General features: G+C 46.2%; 1 protein-coding gene and 1 pseudogene across 1 annotated transcript in view; one reads left to right on the top strand and one right to left on the bottom strand.

Moving 5' to 3' along the window:
• The window catches only part of Jazf1 (JAZF zinc finger 1), a 304,686-nt gene that overhangs the window by 3,401 nt on the left and 286,340 nt on the right, over nucleotides 1-14,945 (bottom strand). Inside the window, exon 4 of the mRNA XM_027429650.2 lies at nucleotides 1,738-1,907. Within this exon, the coding sequence (XP_027285451.1) occupies nucleotides 1,738-1,907 (170 nt within the window). The remainder of the gene's footprint in view (nucleotides 1-1,737; nucleotides 1,908-14,945) is intronic.
• On the top strand, nucleotides 13,105-13,386 carry LOC103161190 (annotated as a pseudogene).

Raw genomic sequence — 14,945 nt, 5'->3', positions numbered from 1 at the left:
CTCCTGTATCATCACTTGGCATTCTGGCTCAGAAAGGGAAACATTTCTCTCAGACATCAGGACCACTAATCCCACCTGTGTCAGCTGTCAGTTAAAGGTGCCCAGAGCCTTCAGCTCCTGCAGCAAGGGTTCACTAATTTGGTCTTGACCCTAAAAGGAGAGAACATTCAAGGCCCCTGTCAACCGAGGCATAGATAATTAAAGGAAGAAACTGCTGGAAACCTAAAAAGAATAAGAAGATAGAAATGCCTGGGGTTACAGAATATGAACAAGGAAAAATGTAGCTAGAGGGAAGTGGGGAAGAATGCCCCACCCTTTTGGACCTCTTCCTCCCTTTTCCAGGGTCTCTCAATGCAAGTTATTACTTGGAGTCCTTAACATGGCTGATGTGCAAGGCTCTGCTTACACAGTGTCCAGACTCTGGAGAGGAGGCAGCAAGAAGAGGAGCAGATGATGGCGAGAGAGTGGGTCCAGCAGGACAACCAGGCCATTCCCTGGCTGGCTGTTCTGTGAAATTCAAACAGAAGGAAAACCCTTTCTGCAGAGAGACCTGCCCTCTGGGGCTCCCCGATCTCCCTTTGCCCTTTGGGGTACTGTGCTGTGACTTTGAGGCCCCCTTTCCCCTGTACCTCTAAGCTTTATAGAGAGGCTGCACGTGTGTGCTCTGTGATGTGTCCTTTCCTGGCCTGAGCGGCCCTTCAGGAGTCCAGCAGCTTGAATGTTTGTTTAATGGAGGCCATCTGGACCCAGAGTTCACAGAGGTGAGTGGTCACTTACCTTTGTGATGCCCTCCTGCTTTCTGCTTTTCCAATTAGCAGAGGTTAAGATACTGAAAGTGAGTTGTTCCGTGAAGTTCAGAGACACATATTTAAGGAGTGGTATGAGAAGAGCTCATTCTACCGATTTTCAAGCCTTTAAAAACAGTGTGTGCAGATGGGGAAGACGGTGCGCCGTCTTGGGAGCGCTCCGTTTCTATTTCTACCACAGCTGAATTGGAGAGAGCTGCTCGCACCTGCGGGAACTTGCTGCAGATAGTTCTTGTCGGTTTCTTTTACATTCTTGTCCTTAGTTTTCTCGGTAGAAAAGTTAGTGCCACCAGCCACCCCAATCACCTAGTGTTAGGACTGTTAGAGACCCAGCAGGTAGACAGAGCAGAGGCTAAAATAAGGGGAAATCAAAGCATTTTTTCTCCTGATCTTTTATGGGGAGGAGGGAGTGGGGCAAGAACTGCCCAGCTGGAAGGCAAACACCCTGCCCTGCTCCAGAAGGCTCTGTAAACAGGCTAAGGCTTTTACAGCCTCAGCCACCTGGAAATCTGAACACTGAAGGAGTGTTTGGCAAATAAGTAGGCTGCCACAATCCTTGGGCTGGATGGAAAGTAGTCCCTCCTGCATGCTAAGTCTAAACTCTACCATGGCCGGACACTCTGGCTCCTGCCCTGGACATTCTGACAGGCCCTTAATAATGAGGATCAAAACCAGAGGCTTCCTACACGAGATCTCTTTGCTCTTTGACTTTAATCTCCCACACAGGTCAAAGGAGGAGAAAACCCTGCCAATCATCCAGAACCGCAGCCAATGTTTAGCAGAGGGTGCTGGGTATGTGTGTGCCCATGAACACAGGAGAGGCTGTTTCTGTGCCTGGCCCCCAGGAGGGCTCTCTAGGGCGGTGAAGGGACAGCTGTGCCACAGGTGCTCCCCCGCAGGCACTTAAGCCAAGTGACGGTCTTCCCTTTACCTTGTAGCGCTTCTTACATCCGGGAACTGGGCAGGCAAAGGGCTTTTCTTCCCCTCCATTCATGCACATGGAGCTGAGGATTGCTTCGGAGCTGATGGCACTCTCGGTGGTCCAGGACTCATCGCTGTCTGACTCCTCATAGTCCACCTCCTCCTCATCATACTCACTGCCTGTGTGCAGAGAAAAAGCGCAAGGACTGTCAGAACTTGTCACCTCCCCACAGATCTGTCCCAGCTGCAGGACCATCAGCTCACAAATAATGACATGGAGACTTATTACTAATAATGAAAGCTCAGCCTTAGCTTAGGCTTGTTCCTAACTAGTTCTTCTAACTTAACCCATATAATTTAATCTATGTTCTGCCGCATGGCTTATCTCCATACTGCCCATCTTGCTTCCTATCATGTGTCTTGCTGGCAACTCTGCCTTTCTTCTTCCCAGAGTTCTCTGCCCAGAAGTCCTGCCTATACTTCCTGCCTAGGTGTCGGCTGTTCAGCTTTTTATTACACTGATTTGTACCCACCATACATTCCATACTGTGTTAATACAGATATGTATGTTACCTTTAAAAGTTTGTGTGTTTTTAAAACAAAAAGAACAGACATCAATGAAGACAAGTAGCACAGGTGATCCAGCCTCTCAGAACGCCTCTGTCATTGTTTCCTCAGAATTCTGCATTCTGAACTGCTAGTCTAGAAAATACAAACAGCTCTGGGAGGTAACTGAGCTTTGTAGGTTTTAGGTGTCTGCTTTTAAAAGGGATACATGTTGGATCTTTAGCATAAAAAGACTATTGTGGAACTGAAAAGGGGCTCCCCCAAGCCAGGGAGCAAGGAGGGCAGAAATGCCGAGAGCTGCAGGGTATAGGTCTGGCTTCTGGGAGAGAAAACATTCCTTTCCCATGTAGCTAGCTCATCTGCCTGCTGGCTACACATTTCCCAGCAGACCTGACTGGTTAAATCACCATTCAAAATGGAAGATGAATCCTAAAGATGAAAGGGACTTTGCTGGAATTGAATTAAGAATTGGCTTTTCTGGCTTGAGGACAACTGAGATGGAGAGCCACTTCAACAGTGTTCCCATTTTGCCCTTTTTCATGAGGGAGCCCCAAAGTCATTTATTTTGCACTTTTGCACAATACAACCCTGAAGGACATAATTCTACAGATCATAAACAGTGTAAAATAATATGTTGACAAGTCCTAATGCATTTACAAGCCCCATGGAATAAATAGGAATTATAGCACAACATTAATAAGAATTATATGGTAGCAATTACAGTTGTGAAATTCATCCCCCAGGTGTGAGGCTAAATTGCACCAGGGGCTTGCTTAGGAGCTTCATAGGCTCATTCTGCGACATCAATTATTTCAACACCAAATATTGGCACTTTTATTGGGTTTCATTTTAATAGGCATAAATAAGACTGAAGAGCAGTTGATCCAGCAGCCAAGGACGCCATCATCCGAGGCTGAAAGTTGAAAGGGTCCAGGAAGGAGAGGACTTCTCATTTATTGAGTGCCTACTATGATTCAAGTGAGCTCTGTGCTTTATCTCATTTAATCCTGAAGCACCCGTGAGGTGGGGAGCAAGCTGAGCTCTGTGGAGGCTCTGATGTCTCTGCTCTCTCTCAGCTATGAAGGGATGCCAAGTCTCCTCCACTGCTTCCCTAACCTATGGCTCACCAGCTCCACAGGGGCCATCTTAACTTCCTCCATGTTTGCTGGCTCTTCACCGCTTACTCAGGTAGAATCCAGGCTTTTCTGTTTTGGTGCCTGCTAATAGTATGGGGTGGTAGAGGGTAGGGTACAGAGAAAATATTTTTTACTAAAATAAGGCTTGGGAATTAAAAGTGGATTTTAGCCAACTCTGCTATACTTGATTATAACACCCACCCAGCACCTAAAATAAAAGGGAGCAAGCTTGGAAATGGTTGCACCAGACGACTTGGGTATCTGGCCACTTTCCCAGTCTGTCCTGAGCAAATGTCTAAGGCTGTTTCTAAGTAGGGCATTGCATATGACATTTTACTCTTAAACAAAGGCCACATGATGGTGTCCTTTAAACTGCTAGTTAGAAAGCTGTAAATGTGATTTGGAAAGGCAGGGCTTCAGAAAGTAAAAATGACTAATTTACCCATCTAATTGGGCTAATTTGTTCTCCTGAACACCAAGAACCACTCAGCATTTACAACTTGGGGCGGGGGGGGGAGGGGGGAGATGGGGAAGCCCCGTAATGAAGCCCAGTAGAAGATAAAACTTTTAAACTAAACTGGATCAAAAGAGACCAGACCCTGAGAGGGTAGAAGCAGGGGTGCTGGAAACCCCATGGGCCACAGGCAGAGCATCAGGCAGGGGTGTCATAGTGTAGAGATGTCATAGTGCAGGGACTTTCAGAAGCAGAGGTGGTGTGGGCCCTGTACTGGGCAGACGTATGCACAAAACCCTAATCACTGGCGCGCCACAGTGCTCTGAGGGGACCACATGAAACTCATCGCCTCCCTTGCCTGGGGGTGATGTACAAGATGGCATTGTTTGTATTTAGTTCTTTCCTAGAACCAAGAGCCTTCAGAGCTGGGGTCACATGTTGGCTTTTGTTAGCTGAGGGAAATGTTACTTGGCTTTGGTTTCCATGAATGTGGTACAACTCTCTTTGCAACTTCCAGAGTAGAACTAACGTCACCAGCACACCCACACGGGGGTGACATGTAAGTACTACAATAAGTGGACCACGGCATAAGGAAATCACATATACTGTTACATATACACATCATGCTTTGAGAAAAGCCAGTTCAGAAGCCAGGCATGATGGTGGAGCACGCCTTCAATCCCAGCACACAGAAGGCAGAGGCAGGTGGATCTCTGTGAATTTGAGGCCAGCCTGGTCTACAGAATGAGTTCCAAGGCAGCCAGGGCTACATAGTAAGACCCTGTCTCAAAAAAACAACACAAAACAAGTCAGTTCAGGAACTAGAAAAAGGGGGACGGGGAGAAGGGCATGGAGTAATATCTCAAAGTATGCATATACTTGCATGAACATGGCCTCCCAGCATCCTCTGCCGTCAACATAAAGCAAAGGCAGGAAGGGTTCCACAGGAAGCCAGCCCCTGTCTGCCTTGGCTCAGCAGTGCCACTGGACAGTGTCTCCATCTCCTATCTCCAGTGCAGCCAGGTCCAGGCTGGGGGTCCAGGCTGGGCCCATGCACTGCCCTTGACAAGCTGTGTGAGCCCAGGCAAGTGACACCTCTTTGAGCTTCAGCATCTTAGATAAGGATTCAGCAGTGTGACCATGATGGTCATTAATGTTTCCACAAGAAACGTAATTTAATCTGCTATGTTGCATGGAAAACACAGCAGCTCTGATCTATCCTGGGTTGAATTTTCCACCTTTATATCCCCAAAGTTTCACACCCCCAAAGGGGCCCAGGGCAGGCAGGACAGGAGTTGGGAGGGGGAGAGTGAGGGCTTTTGTGCCTTGGTTGCTCACTCAGCATTTCCAGTTAGGGAAATAAGGAGACCCAGTAGAGAGGACTCTGGGCTAGGATAGTCATATTCCACAGGTTGTCAGCAAAGGTTTTAAAAGAAACTGGTTTTGTGGATCACATGAAAAATATCAAGATGGTCCACCAACCCCACACATCTGTTGACAGCTGCCATCTAGGCAGACTCCATGTCACTGTGCACAAATCTGGCTGTTTCTGTCATTTGCTCTCATGGGCCAATCTCCTCTGCTCTCTGCTCTCACTTCCCCTTGCAGAGCCCTGTATCACTATAGAAAGCTCCACTCCTTCTCTAGTTGAAAACATAGTAGTGACATCTGGATAAAAAGCCAGCCTTTCCAGAAAACCAATACGCCATTTTTTTTCCCAATGCAGATCGTGAATATTCATACAGCAGTGGTAACTGCAGTAACAGCAAATTCAGACCCTGCTGGGTGTCAGGTTCCAGCAAACATGTCAGCAGGACACCCTGCCGCCCACCAGGGTCTACCATTAATTAACTCATCAGCAACGACCCACTTTACCAGAGCTGAAACAACAGTCTACATGGGCTGGGGATGGATGATGACAACGGACATCAGCGGCTCCTCCTGGACCATGTGCTACTCCTGGAAAAGCCGTCACCTCCTTGCTCCCAGGTTCAGCTCATTATGTCTTCCCCCCCCCCCGTCCCCCCCCAGCAACCTCTACCAGTCTTGGAGCTCAGTAACAGGCTCTTGTGGAGGTGTCTGGCTTGTCCAGTGCTGCCTCTGGTGATCAGGACTGCACAGCAAGGAATTATTTTAGTTTTTAAAGAGGTCATCAGATCACCTGGAGCTGGAGTTACAGGCAGTTGTGAGCTTTCCAGTGGGGGTGCTGAGGACAGAGCTCAGGTCCTCTGCAAGGGCAGTATGTATCCCTAACCACTGAAGCAGCTCTCCAGCCCCAACCTCTACTCCTGACCCCTGTACAATCTTTATTTAAAAAACAACAAAACAAAACAAAACAACAAAAACAGAAACAAAAGCCTTCATTTGCCAACTTCCTATAACAAGAAACTCCTAATGCTTTATTTTACATCATTGTTACCCGAATCTTTTTGTTATTTGTTTGAGATAAGATCTTGCTAGAGAGCTAGATAGCCTGGCTTTGAACTTGGAACCCTCCTGCCTTCATTCCCTGGTGCCTGTATTTTAGGGTTGCACTACCATATTCAGGCAAGGTCTGTTTTTTTGTTTGCTCATTTGGTTAACATTTTAAAGATTTATTTTTAATTAAGTGTATGAGTGTGTCTGTATGTGGGCAACCCCACCACATACACTGAGCTGGAATTACAGGCAGTTATGAGACACCTGTTGTGGGTTCCTGGACCTGAATTTAGGACCTCTGCAAGGGCAGGATGTACTTATGTATCTCTCCAGCCCCAGTTTTTGTGACAGAGCCTCAGTGTGTGGCCCTGGATGTCCTGGGACTCACTTTGTAGAGCAGGCTGGCTTTGAGTGTGACTCGGTGCTGGGATTACAGACATGCACTATCACGCTCAGCAAGAACTTCTTTTTAGAAAATATGAAAATGTAAGCACTACTTGTACTCGTTTAATTGCTAAATGTTTCTACCTATAAATCTATTTAACAAATATGTCTAAATATTCAAACAAAGCCAAAATGTGATTTCTAGAATAAAATACTCATATTTAAGTGCTTATTACAGTCAAATTCTACAGATTTCAACAAAATTATATCAACTTTCCTGTTTTAGTAGTTAAGCTTTAAAATGTTTTAAAGGAATTGGAGAGATGGAGTGGTTAAGATCACACTGGTTGCTCTTCCAGATAACCAAGTTCAATTCCCAGCTTCCACATGGCAAGTTCCAAGGGTTCTGGTGCCCCCTTCTGGCCTCTGAAGGCACTGAATGCAAGAGGTGCACAGATAAACAAATGTGTAAAATAAAAATTAAAAAAAGCATTTATTTAAAAATAAATAAAATGTTTTTAAAACAGGCAGATGAAACAAGCGATCACAATGCCTATAAAACCCCCATGTAACAAGCCAGGTTCCCATAATCCTCATATTTCCATCATTTCTATGCTTAGCTGTAGCTGTCCTGGGGTTGTAAAGACCCGAGACAGCCAAGTCAGAGGAACCTGGTGATGGTGACTCCTGGATTCTTCCTGGCATCGGAGGTTGAGGGGGAAGGATGCTGAGTTTGAGGGCTAGTCAGAGACTGTGCCAAAGAAATCAATGTAAAATAAGCTATGTAAAATGATCTTAGAGGTGGAGAGAGGCAGGCAAGGGGAAAGCAAGGGGGAGGTACTGATCTTGGGCCAGCAGAACATGGAGGCTCAACTGGTCAGGACAGCTGGAAAATAACGACTCTAAAGGAAACCCTGGTTTCAACCCTTGAGAGCATGTCTACCAAGGTCTGTTTACTTCATAAACAATAATTCTTATTTAATTTATTTATTTTTTAAAATTATTTTTATTTTGTATGCATTGGTGTTTGGAACCAGAGTTACAGACAGTTATGAGCTGCCATGTGGATGCTGGGAATTGAACCCGGGTCCTCTGGAAGAGCAGTCAGCGTTCTTAACCACTGAGCCATCTCTCTGCCCCTTAATTTATTTTTGAGGCACATTCTTACTGTATAGCTCAGCTTTACCTCTAAGATGTGATCCGCCTGCCTTGGCCTCCTGAGTGATGAGCAACCATATATATCTGGTTAGATTCTCTTCATATCACTTCAGACAGGCTCAGAGAAGCAGCGTGGCTTACGGAGGTCACGGTGCTCCACTGTGACAGAACAAGGGAGGTGTCCACGGTCCACTCCAGAGTCTGTGTACAAAACCAGTATCCCACTCTGCTTCCCAGAATTCAGTGCAAGCTCTCCAGCGGAACTGGAAACTTGTTATGTTTAAACTCATCACCAGGCGCCCACCCCACTTTCCCTCCCCCTGCTTTGTTACTCTCCATGATTGCCCTTCTCGGGCATGCTCATGCTCATTCTGATCCTGACTCAGCTGTCCCCTTGCAGGCCAGGCTTTGGTGGCTTCTGTCCTGGGGTTTGGCTTCATCCTGACCTGGACATGTCTTTGTGTCCCCCAGGTGTGCTGACCCCTTTCTTGAGGTTCTCTGTCTTATATCTTTCTGAAACTCTATTCAAATATTATACCTCCAACACTACCTCAGGTTGTGTGTGTGGTGCACAGACATGTGTATCGTACTTATGCCCATGGGTGGATGTGGAGGCTGAGCGCATCCCTCTATTGCTGCCTGCCATATTCTTTTAAGTTGGGGTTTCTCATTAAACCTGAAACATGCTCTTTGGCTAGGCTGACTGGCCTTCAAGCCACCAGGATCTACCCGTCTCTGTTGCCAGTGTTGAAGCTGCAGGCACGAGCAGCCATGCTCATCTTTTCCCATGGGGGCTGGGGACTGGAACTCTGGTCTGCGTGCTTGTGGAACACATGCTCTTCTCACTGGCCCATCTTCCCCATGCCCTATTCTCCGGTATTTTTTTTTTTTTTTTATCATTTCTTTGTTGTTTGTTTGGAGCATTGGGTATGAGCCTGAGGCCTTGCGGACGCCAGGCAAGTGCTCTGTCACTGACCTACGTGTTAGCTTTCACTTCAGCGTGTGCGTGGTGGGTGGACATGCCTAGCACGTGTGCCACAGCACATGTGTGGGGGTCAACAGCTCTTTTCACCTTGTTGAGACACACTTTTGCTTGCTTTTGCCACCCTACCTTCTGTGAGCTTCCAGGTGATTCTCCTGTCTCTGATCTTGCCGAGGGGTGCTGGGAGTGTATCTGTGTGCCACCACCTTCAGCTTTTAGTCTCTGTGGGCCCTGGGGATGGACCTTGAGTCACGAGGCCGGGACAGCTGGACCTGTCTCGTTGAGCCATCTCACCGCCCCAGCCCTCACTCGTGTTTCTTAAATCTCTGATTTTTTTTCCCTTTGAGAGTTTTATTCTAAAACCGTCTCTGCAGAGATGTATTTCCATTGCTAGATGTTTTAATTTCTTATAACTCTGTGGTGCTTTGATGGAGAGTGGCTCCCATAGTTTCCATATGTTTGAATTCATAGTCACCAGACTAAGAACTGTTTGGGGAAGACTAGTAGTTGTGGCCTTATTGAAGTATATGTGGCCTTGCTGAAGCAGCTGTGGCCTTGTTGGAGGTGGTTTGTCACTGGCAGTGGGCTCTGAGGTTTCAAAAGCCCACACCAGGCCCAGGCTGTCTCTGCCGCTGCCTGCAGATCAGGATGTAAAACTCCAAGCTACCGTTCCAGTGCCATGCCTTCTGCTTGCCACCATGATGGGATAACTCTAAAACTATAAGGACCCCCCCCCAATTAAATGCTTTCTTTTATAAGGTTGCCTTGGTCATGGTGTCTCTTCACAGCAATACTAACAAGACAGAAGTTGGCGCTGGGGACTGAGGTTTGGCTGTCATAGGTCTGATCATGTTTACTGGAGGAATATGGAAGATTTTGGCACTATGGACTGAAAAGCCGTTGAACACTTTAAGGGGGGCTTAGTGGGATGTCCTTGTAGGAGCATGGAAGACAGCGGTGCTGAGAGAAATGTGGACTGTGGTGACCTGGCTCAAGAGGTTTTGCAGGGGGAATAATATTGGAAACCATTCTTGTGACACTTTGGCAAAGAATGTGGCTTGCTTTTTGCTCTTGTCCTAAAAATTTGCCTGAGGCTAAATTGAAGAGTTTTGGGTTAATGGTGTTAGCAGAGATCTCAAGGCAGCCTAGTGTTGACACTGTTGTGTGATTATTAGTGATCACTCTTAAGTAGATCTGCAATGAGAAGGAGCAAGTGGGACAAAGAGACATTCAAAGTGTCAGTTAGAGGAGAAAAGTAGTACCAGGAAACATAATGCTGGAGCCAAATCCTGTGCTCAAGTAGGTACAAAGTTTAAAGAAAAGCCTGATTCAAAATGGAATAAAGGTAGTGATGACCTCAGGGTAAGACCCCACCCAGCTAAGCTTCCAACCTTTGAAAAAAGAATTAAAGGGAAGCTGTGGTGATATTTTATTTGTGATTTAACGAATAAAGCTTGCCTGAAGATCAGAGTACAGAGCTAGCCACACTAGTTAGCTATAGAGGTCAGGCAGTGATGGTACACACCTTTAATCCCAGCACTCAGGAGACAGAGGCAGATGGATCTCTGTGAGTTCAAAGCCACTCTGGGCAACATGAAATTGATCCAGTCTAAAGAGAAACAGAGCTCACACAAAAGTGATCCTTGGGATCACACACTTTTAATCCCGACACTAGGGAGGTGGAGACAGGAGTGATATGTCTGGGCAGAGAGAGGAGTATAAGGTGGGAGCTGACAGGAGCTCACTGTAGTCTGATCAGCAGTCAGTCTGAAACAGTCTGAGGAAGCAGTCTGAGGATTCAGTCTGAGGATTTGTAGATACAGGATCACCCATTTGGTCAGAGCATTGATAGAGGGAAGAAGTCTCTAGTGGTTGGCTGCTCTGTTTCTTTGATTTTTCAGCTTTCATCCCCTAATATCTGTTGCCGGGTCTTTATTATTAAGAACAATTAGAATTCCTGCTATAGGAAGCTTAAGCAGCAAAGGAAGCCATCAACAATGGAAAGTTTGTGCAAATGTAATTTAAGGAGGAAGCTAGATTCCAGCCCAACAAGCAGAAGAACTTGGCAGCTTCAGCTATTGGCTCTGGATTTAGAGGCAAGGAGAATAAAGAGGTTGTATAATCTTCCGTCATGGGTAACGACACCACCAGGAGTGTGGCAGGGGAGTCTCCCTGTATGGGGGCCTGGAAAGGTCATTTCATGAAGCTGAAGGTGAAGCTTTGGAGACCCCAAAATGCTGGAGCTGCCAGAGCCATGGGCTGCTGTCCAGGGATGTCTCAGACTGGTTGTAGAACCAGTCCAAGAGGGAGGGGTGCTGCACTCAGAAAAGCTAGATTGGAAAAGCCATTGTTCTTTGCTCTCGGAAAGAAAGACACAGGATTTGCAGGTTGCTCTGCTGGTTTTGGTTTGCCCTGGTCCAGCATTTTCACACCATGTCCCAATTCCTCCATTTGGGAATGGTGATATATATTCTGTGTCATTGTATGTTGGAAGCGTGTGATATGATAGGGGCTACAGTTAGGAGATTGCCATGAGTCTCAGAAGAGACTTTGGACTTTTAAACAGTCTTGAGACGGTGAAAGACTATGGGAACTTTTGGAGTTGGACTGAATACATTTTGCATTATGATATGGCTGTGAGCTTATGCAGGGCTAGGGAGAAGAATGTGGTCTGAATGAGAATGGTTCCCATAGGCTCATATGTTTGAATGCTTAGTCACCAGTTAGTGGAATTATTGGGGAAGGGTTAGGAGGTATGATGGCCTTATTCAAGCAGTGTGGCACTTTTTGGAGGAGGTGTGCCACTGGGAATGGTCTTGGAGGTTTCAAAAAGCCCACGCCAGACCCAATCTCTCTCTCTCCCTCTTTCTCTACCCGCTGCCAGCAGATCAGGATGTAAAGCTCTTAACTACTGCTCCAGCGCCATGCTTGTCTACTTCCACTAATGATCATGGACCAATACTATGAAGCTATAAGTGAGCCCTCAATTAGATGCTTTCTCTTGTAAAAGTTGTGTTGATCATGGTGTTTCTTCATAGCAACAGAACAGTAACTAAGACAAACTCCTGTTGGGATCTGATAGCTGACACTGTTGTACTGGAAGCCCTCCCTATGTCTGTCTGTCTGTCTGTTCATATACTATGATGAAGTATTAGTGCAGCTGACCAGGGTGACTGTCCTGACTCCAGGTGGCACTCGTAGGCCTTTTATCTTGGGTCTGCTTATCCCAGTGACACGAGGCCACCTGCCGGCACTACTACTGGGTGAGAAGCTGGACTTGTGACACTTGGAATGGCTCTTCACTTAGTATCCACTAGCTTCTCCTAGCCCAGCTACTGCCTAAGTCCCATCCTGAGTCAGGAGAAGGGAAATATAATAAAACACTGTCTCCTTTATCCCTCCCACATGGGATGTCCTGCTCCCCATGTCTAAACATTTCATATTGTTTACGGAAAGCTAGGTCATAAGAAATGACACCATCTTGCCTCTCTGTGATTAGCCATCAGAAGCCCTACTAATTCGCTGTGTGACTTGTCATTGTGGCTTTTCTCCTTGGTTTCTAGCTGCTGCTAAAGGCATGTGGGAACATTATATAAAGATTCCTGAGCCATGACCACTCAAGCAATATTAAGTGACAGGTTGTGGTTCAGAAATCAACTTAGAAGAGCATGACTGATACCTACAAAATGACTTGGAAGGACATAAATATGTTTATTCAGGAAACTGCTCCAGGCTACATGCTTATATGTCTTAATGCAGAATATAGTTTCTTATATGAAAGTTCAAAACCTTGAAACCATTTTTGACCATCAGCACCTCACTTATATAACTTACTTCTTAAATATTTGGAGACTATCACCAGACACTTATATTTGGATTTAAGGCTAGCAAAGTAAGGAATGGCACTTTGGGATGACAATGACACTGGAGGGATCATAGCTAGCTAGCATGCTAGGAAAGTGAGCTGCTGCCAATATGACTTACCCAGTTTTAGGAAGGTAGACGTTGAAGGGAGCCGACAGTCTCACATAGGAAAATTGCCTTTGGGACATTAGTTCACTGTTTACCATGCTCTCAGGTGTCTTTGTTCTGTCTTTGTCCCAGTCTGTCTTTGTTCTCTAGGAATGTTTTTAAGCAATGGCCAAAAGTCACACAGAACTGCTCTCTTCACAGCCAGGCATGGTGGCACAGGTTCAAGGCCTGCCTAGGCAGCTTAATAAGATCATGTCTTAAACACAAAAACAAGGGCTGTCTGGGATTGGGCTTAGGTTTCGAGACATGGCTAAGCACACCAAAAAGATCAGGATTGTCAGGAAATATGGGACCTGCTATGATGCCTCCCTCTAGAAAATGGTGAAGAAAACTGAAATCAGCCAGCACACCAAGTACACTTGTTCCTTCTGTGGCAAGGCCAAGATGAAGAGATGAGCCGTTGGCATCTGGCACTGTGGTTCCTTCATGAAAACAGTGGCTGGTGGGGCCTGGACCTACAACACTACTTCTGCCATCACAGTGAAGTCTGCCATCAGAAGATTGAAGGAACTGAAGTGTTACATTTGAGACCTGCTTAACCTCTAGTAAATGGGTTAATTTACATAAAAAAGCAAGGGCTAGAAAGATGGCTCAGCAGTTCAGAGCATTTACTGCTCTTTCAGAGGACCCGAATTCAATTCCCAGAATCCAAGATGGGTGGCTCACAGCTGCCTGTGACCCCAACTGCAGGGGTATTTGATATCTCTAGTATCTGTGACCATATGCATCATGTGCACATACCCTTCCCCAACCAACAAAATAAATCTTTAAAAAGTAACAAAATATGAGAAGAGGGTTAGTTTGTAGCTTAGCAGTGGAGAGTGCCTACCTACCACATAAAAAGCCCTGAGTTCAACCCCCAGTATTAAAGCGAGGGGAAGACTCCTCAGGATGCCAGGATTCTTCGAGAGTTCTATCCCCAGACTGTTGAGCTGTGTGGGTTCTTTGACACAGTTTCCAGTCCTACAGCCTAAAAGAAAAGGCTGGCCTGCTAGGTTCTCTCATGAAGGGTGGGTGATCTGCCCCATAGGGACAGTACTTTGGGTCAGACCCAGGGAACTGCAGCTGCATGGCACAGCAAAGGAGCTGGGGCCTTACTGTACCAGGGTATGGGTTAACACAGAGCTACCAGCGGTCTCCTCCATCGCCTTCCAGGCTCATAGCCAAGTTCTAGGGTGTGTGTGTGTGTGTGTGTACATGTGTATGTATGGACATGTGTATGCACATGTGAGTGTATACATGTGAGTGTGTATGTGTGAGCGTGTGTAGTGTATACAATGACTTCCAGAAGGGCTGTTCTCATGCCTTGCTCTCATTCCTTGTCTGAGCTAGTCTTCAGCTTGTTATTGGGGGCAGAAGGAAATCCATGTAGAGCTTGGGGCACTGAAGGATGATGGGCTATATGATATGGTCCATGCTGGTAACCAGTAATAATACTTAGACAAATAGACACTAGAGTTCTATAGGAAAGAATGAAGGAACCATGACAATGATATTAAGGATTGAACTGTGCCAGAGTATGCACAAGGGAGTGAGAGCACACGTGCACACACACACACACACACACACACACACACACACACACACACACACACACACGGGCGCGCGTGCACACACACACATACACACAGGAATACATGCACACACACACATACACACACACACACACATATACACGCACGCACACCCTTCCATGAAAACAGGCTAGCTGTAAAAACCAAAGCAAAGGACCACAGCTGCAAGCAGGGGAGCAGGGACTCAAGAGTAGGCCTGTGTGAAAATCTGGGCTCTCTTATAATCACCTGGTGGCTGCAGCCTCACCACTCCACTTCTTTATACCTCCCTTTCCACACTGGACATGAGGTAACCCCAGGGCTGAGCTCATGGGAGGCTGTGAAGACTGGGTATTTAAGTGTTCAGTCCATCTCTGCCACACAGTTATATATTCTACCAATGTTAGGTGGGATCACTGTTTTCATCAATATTTTAAAATTATTGGGCTTGAAAGAAATAACAAATGAGCCACAAAGCTGAAGAAGAAATGATCTTGTTAAGAGGCTGGGATGTAGCTTAGTAGTATTTGCCTA

This window comes from Cricetulus griseus, chromosome 8 (assembly GCF_003668045.3).
Source record: "Cricetulus griseus strain 17A/GY chromosome 8, alternate assembly CriGri-PICRH-1.0, whole genome shotgun sequence".
Taxonomy (NCBI): domain Eukaryota; kingdom Metazoa; phylum Chordata; class Mammalia; order Rodentia; family Cricetidae; genus Cricetulus; species Cricetulus griseus.
This window is presented reverse-complemented; position numbering and strand designations above follow the sequence as displayed.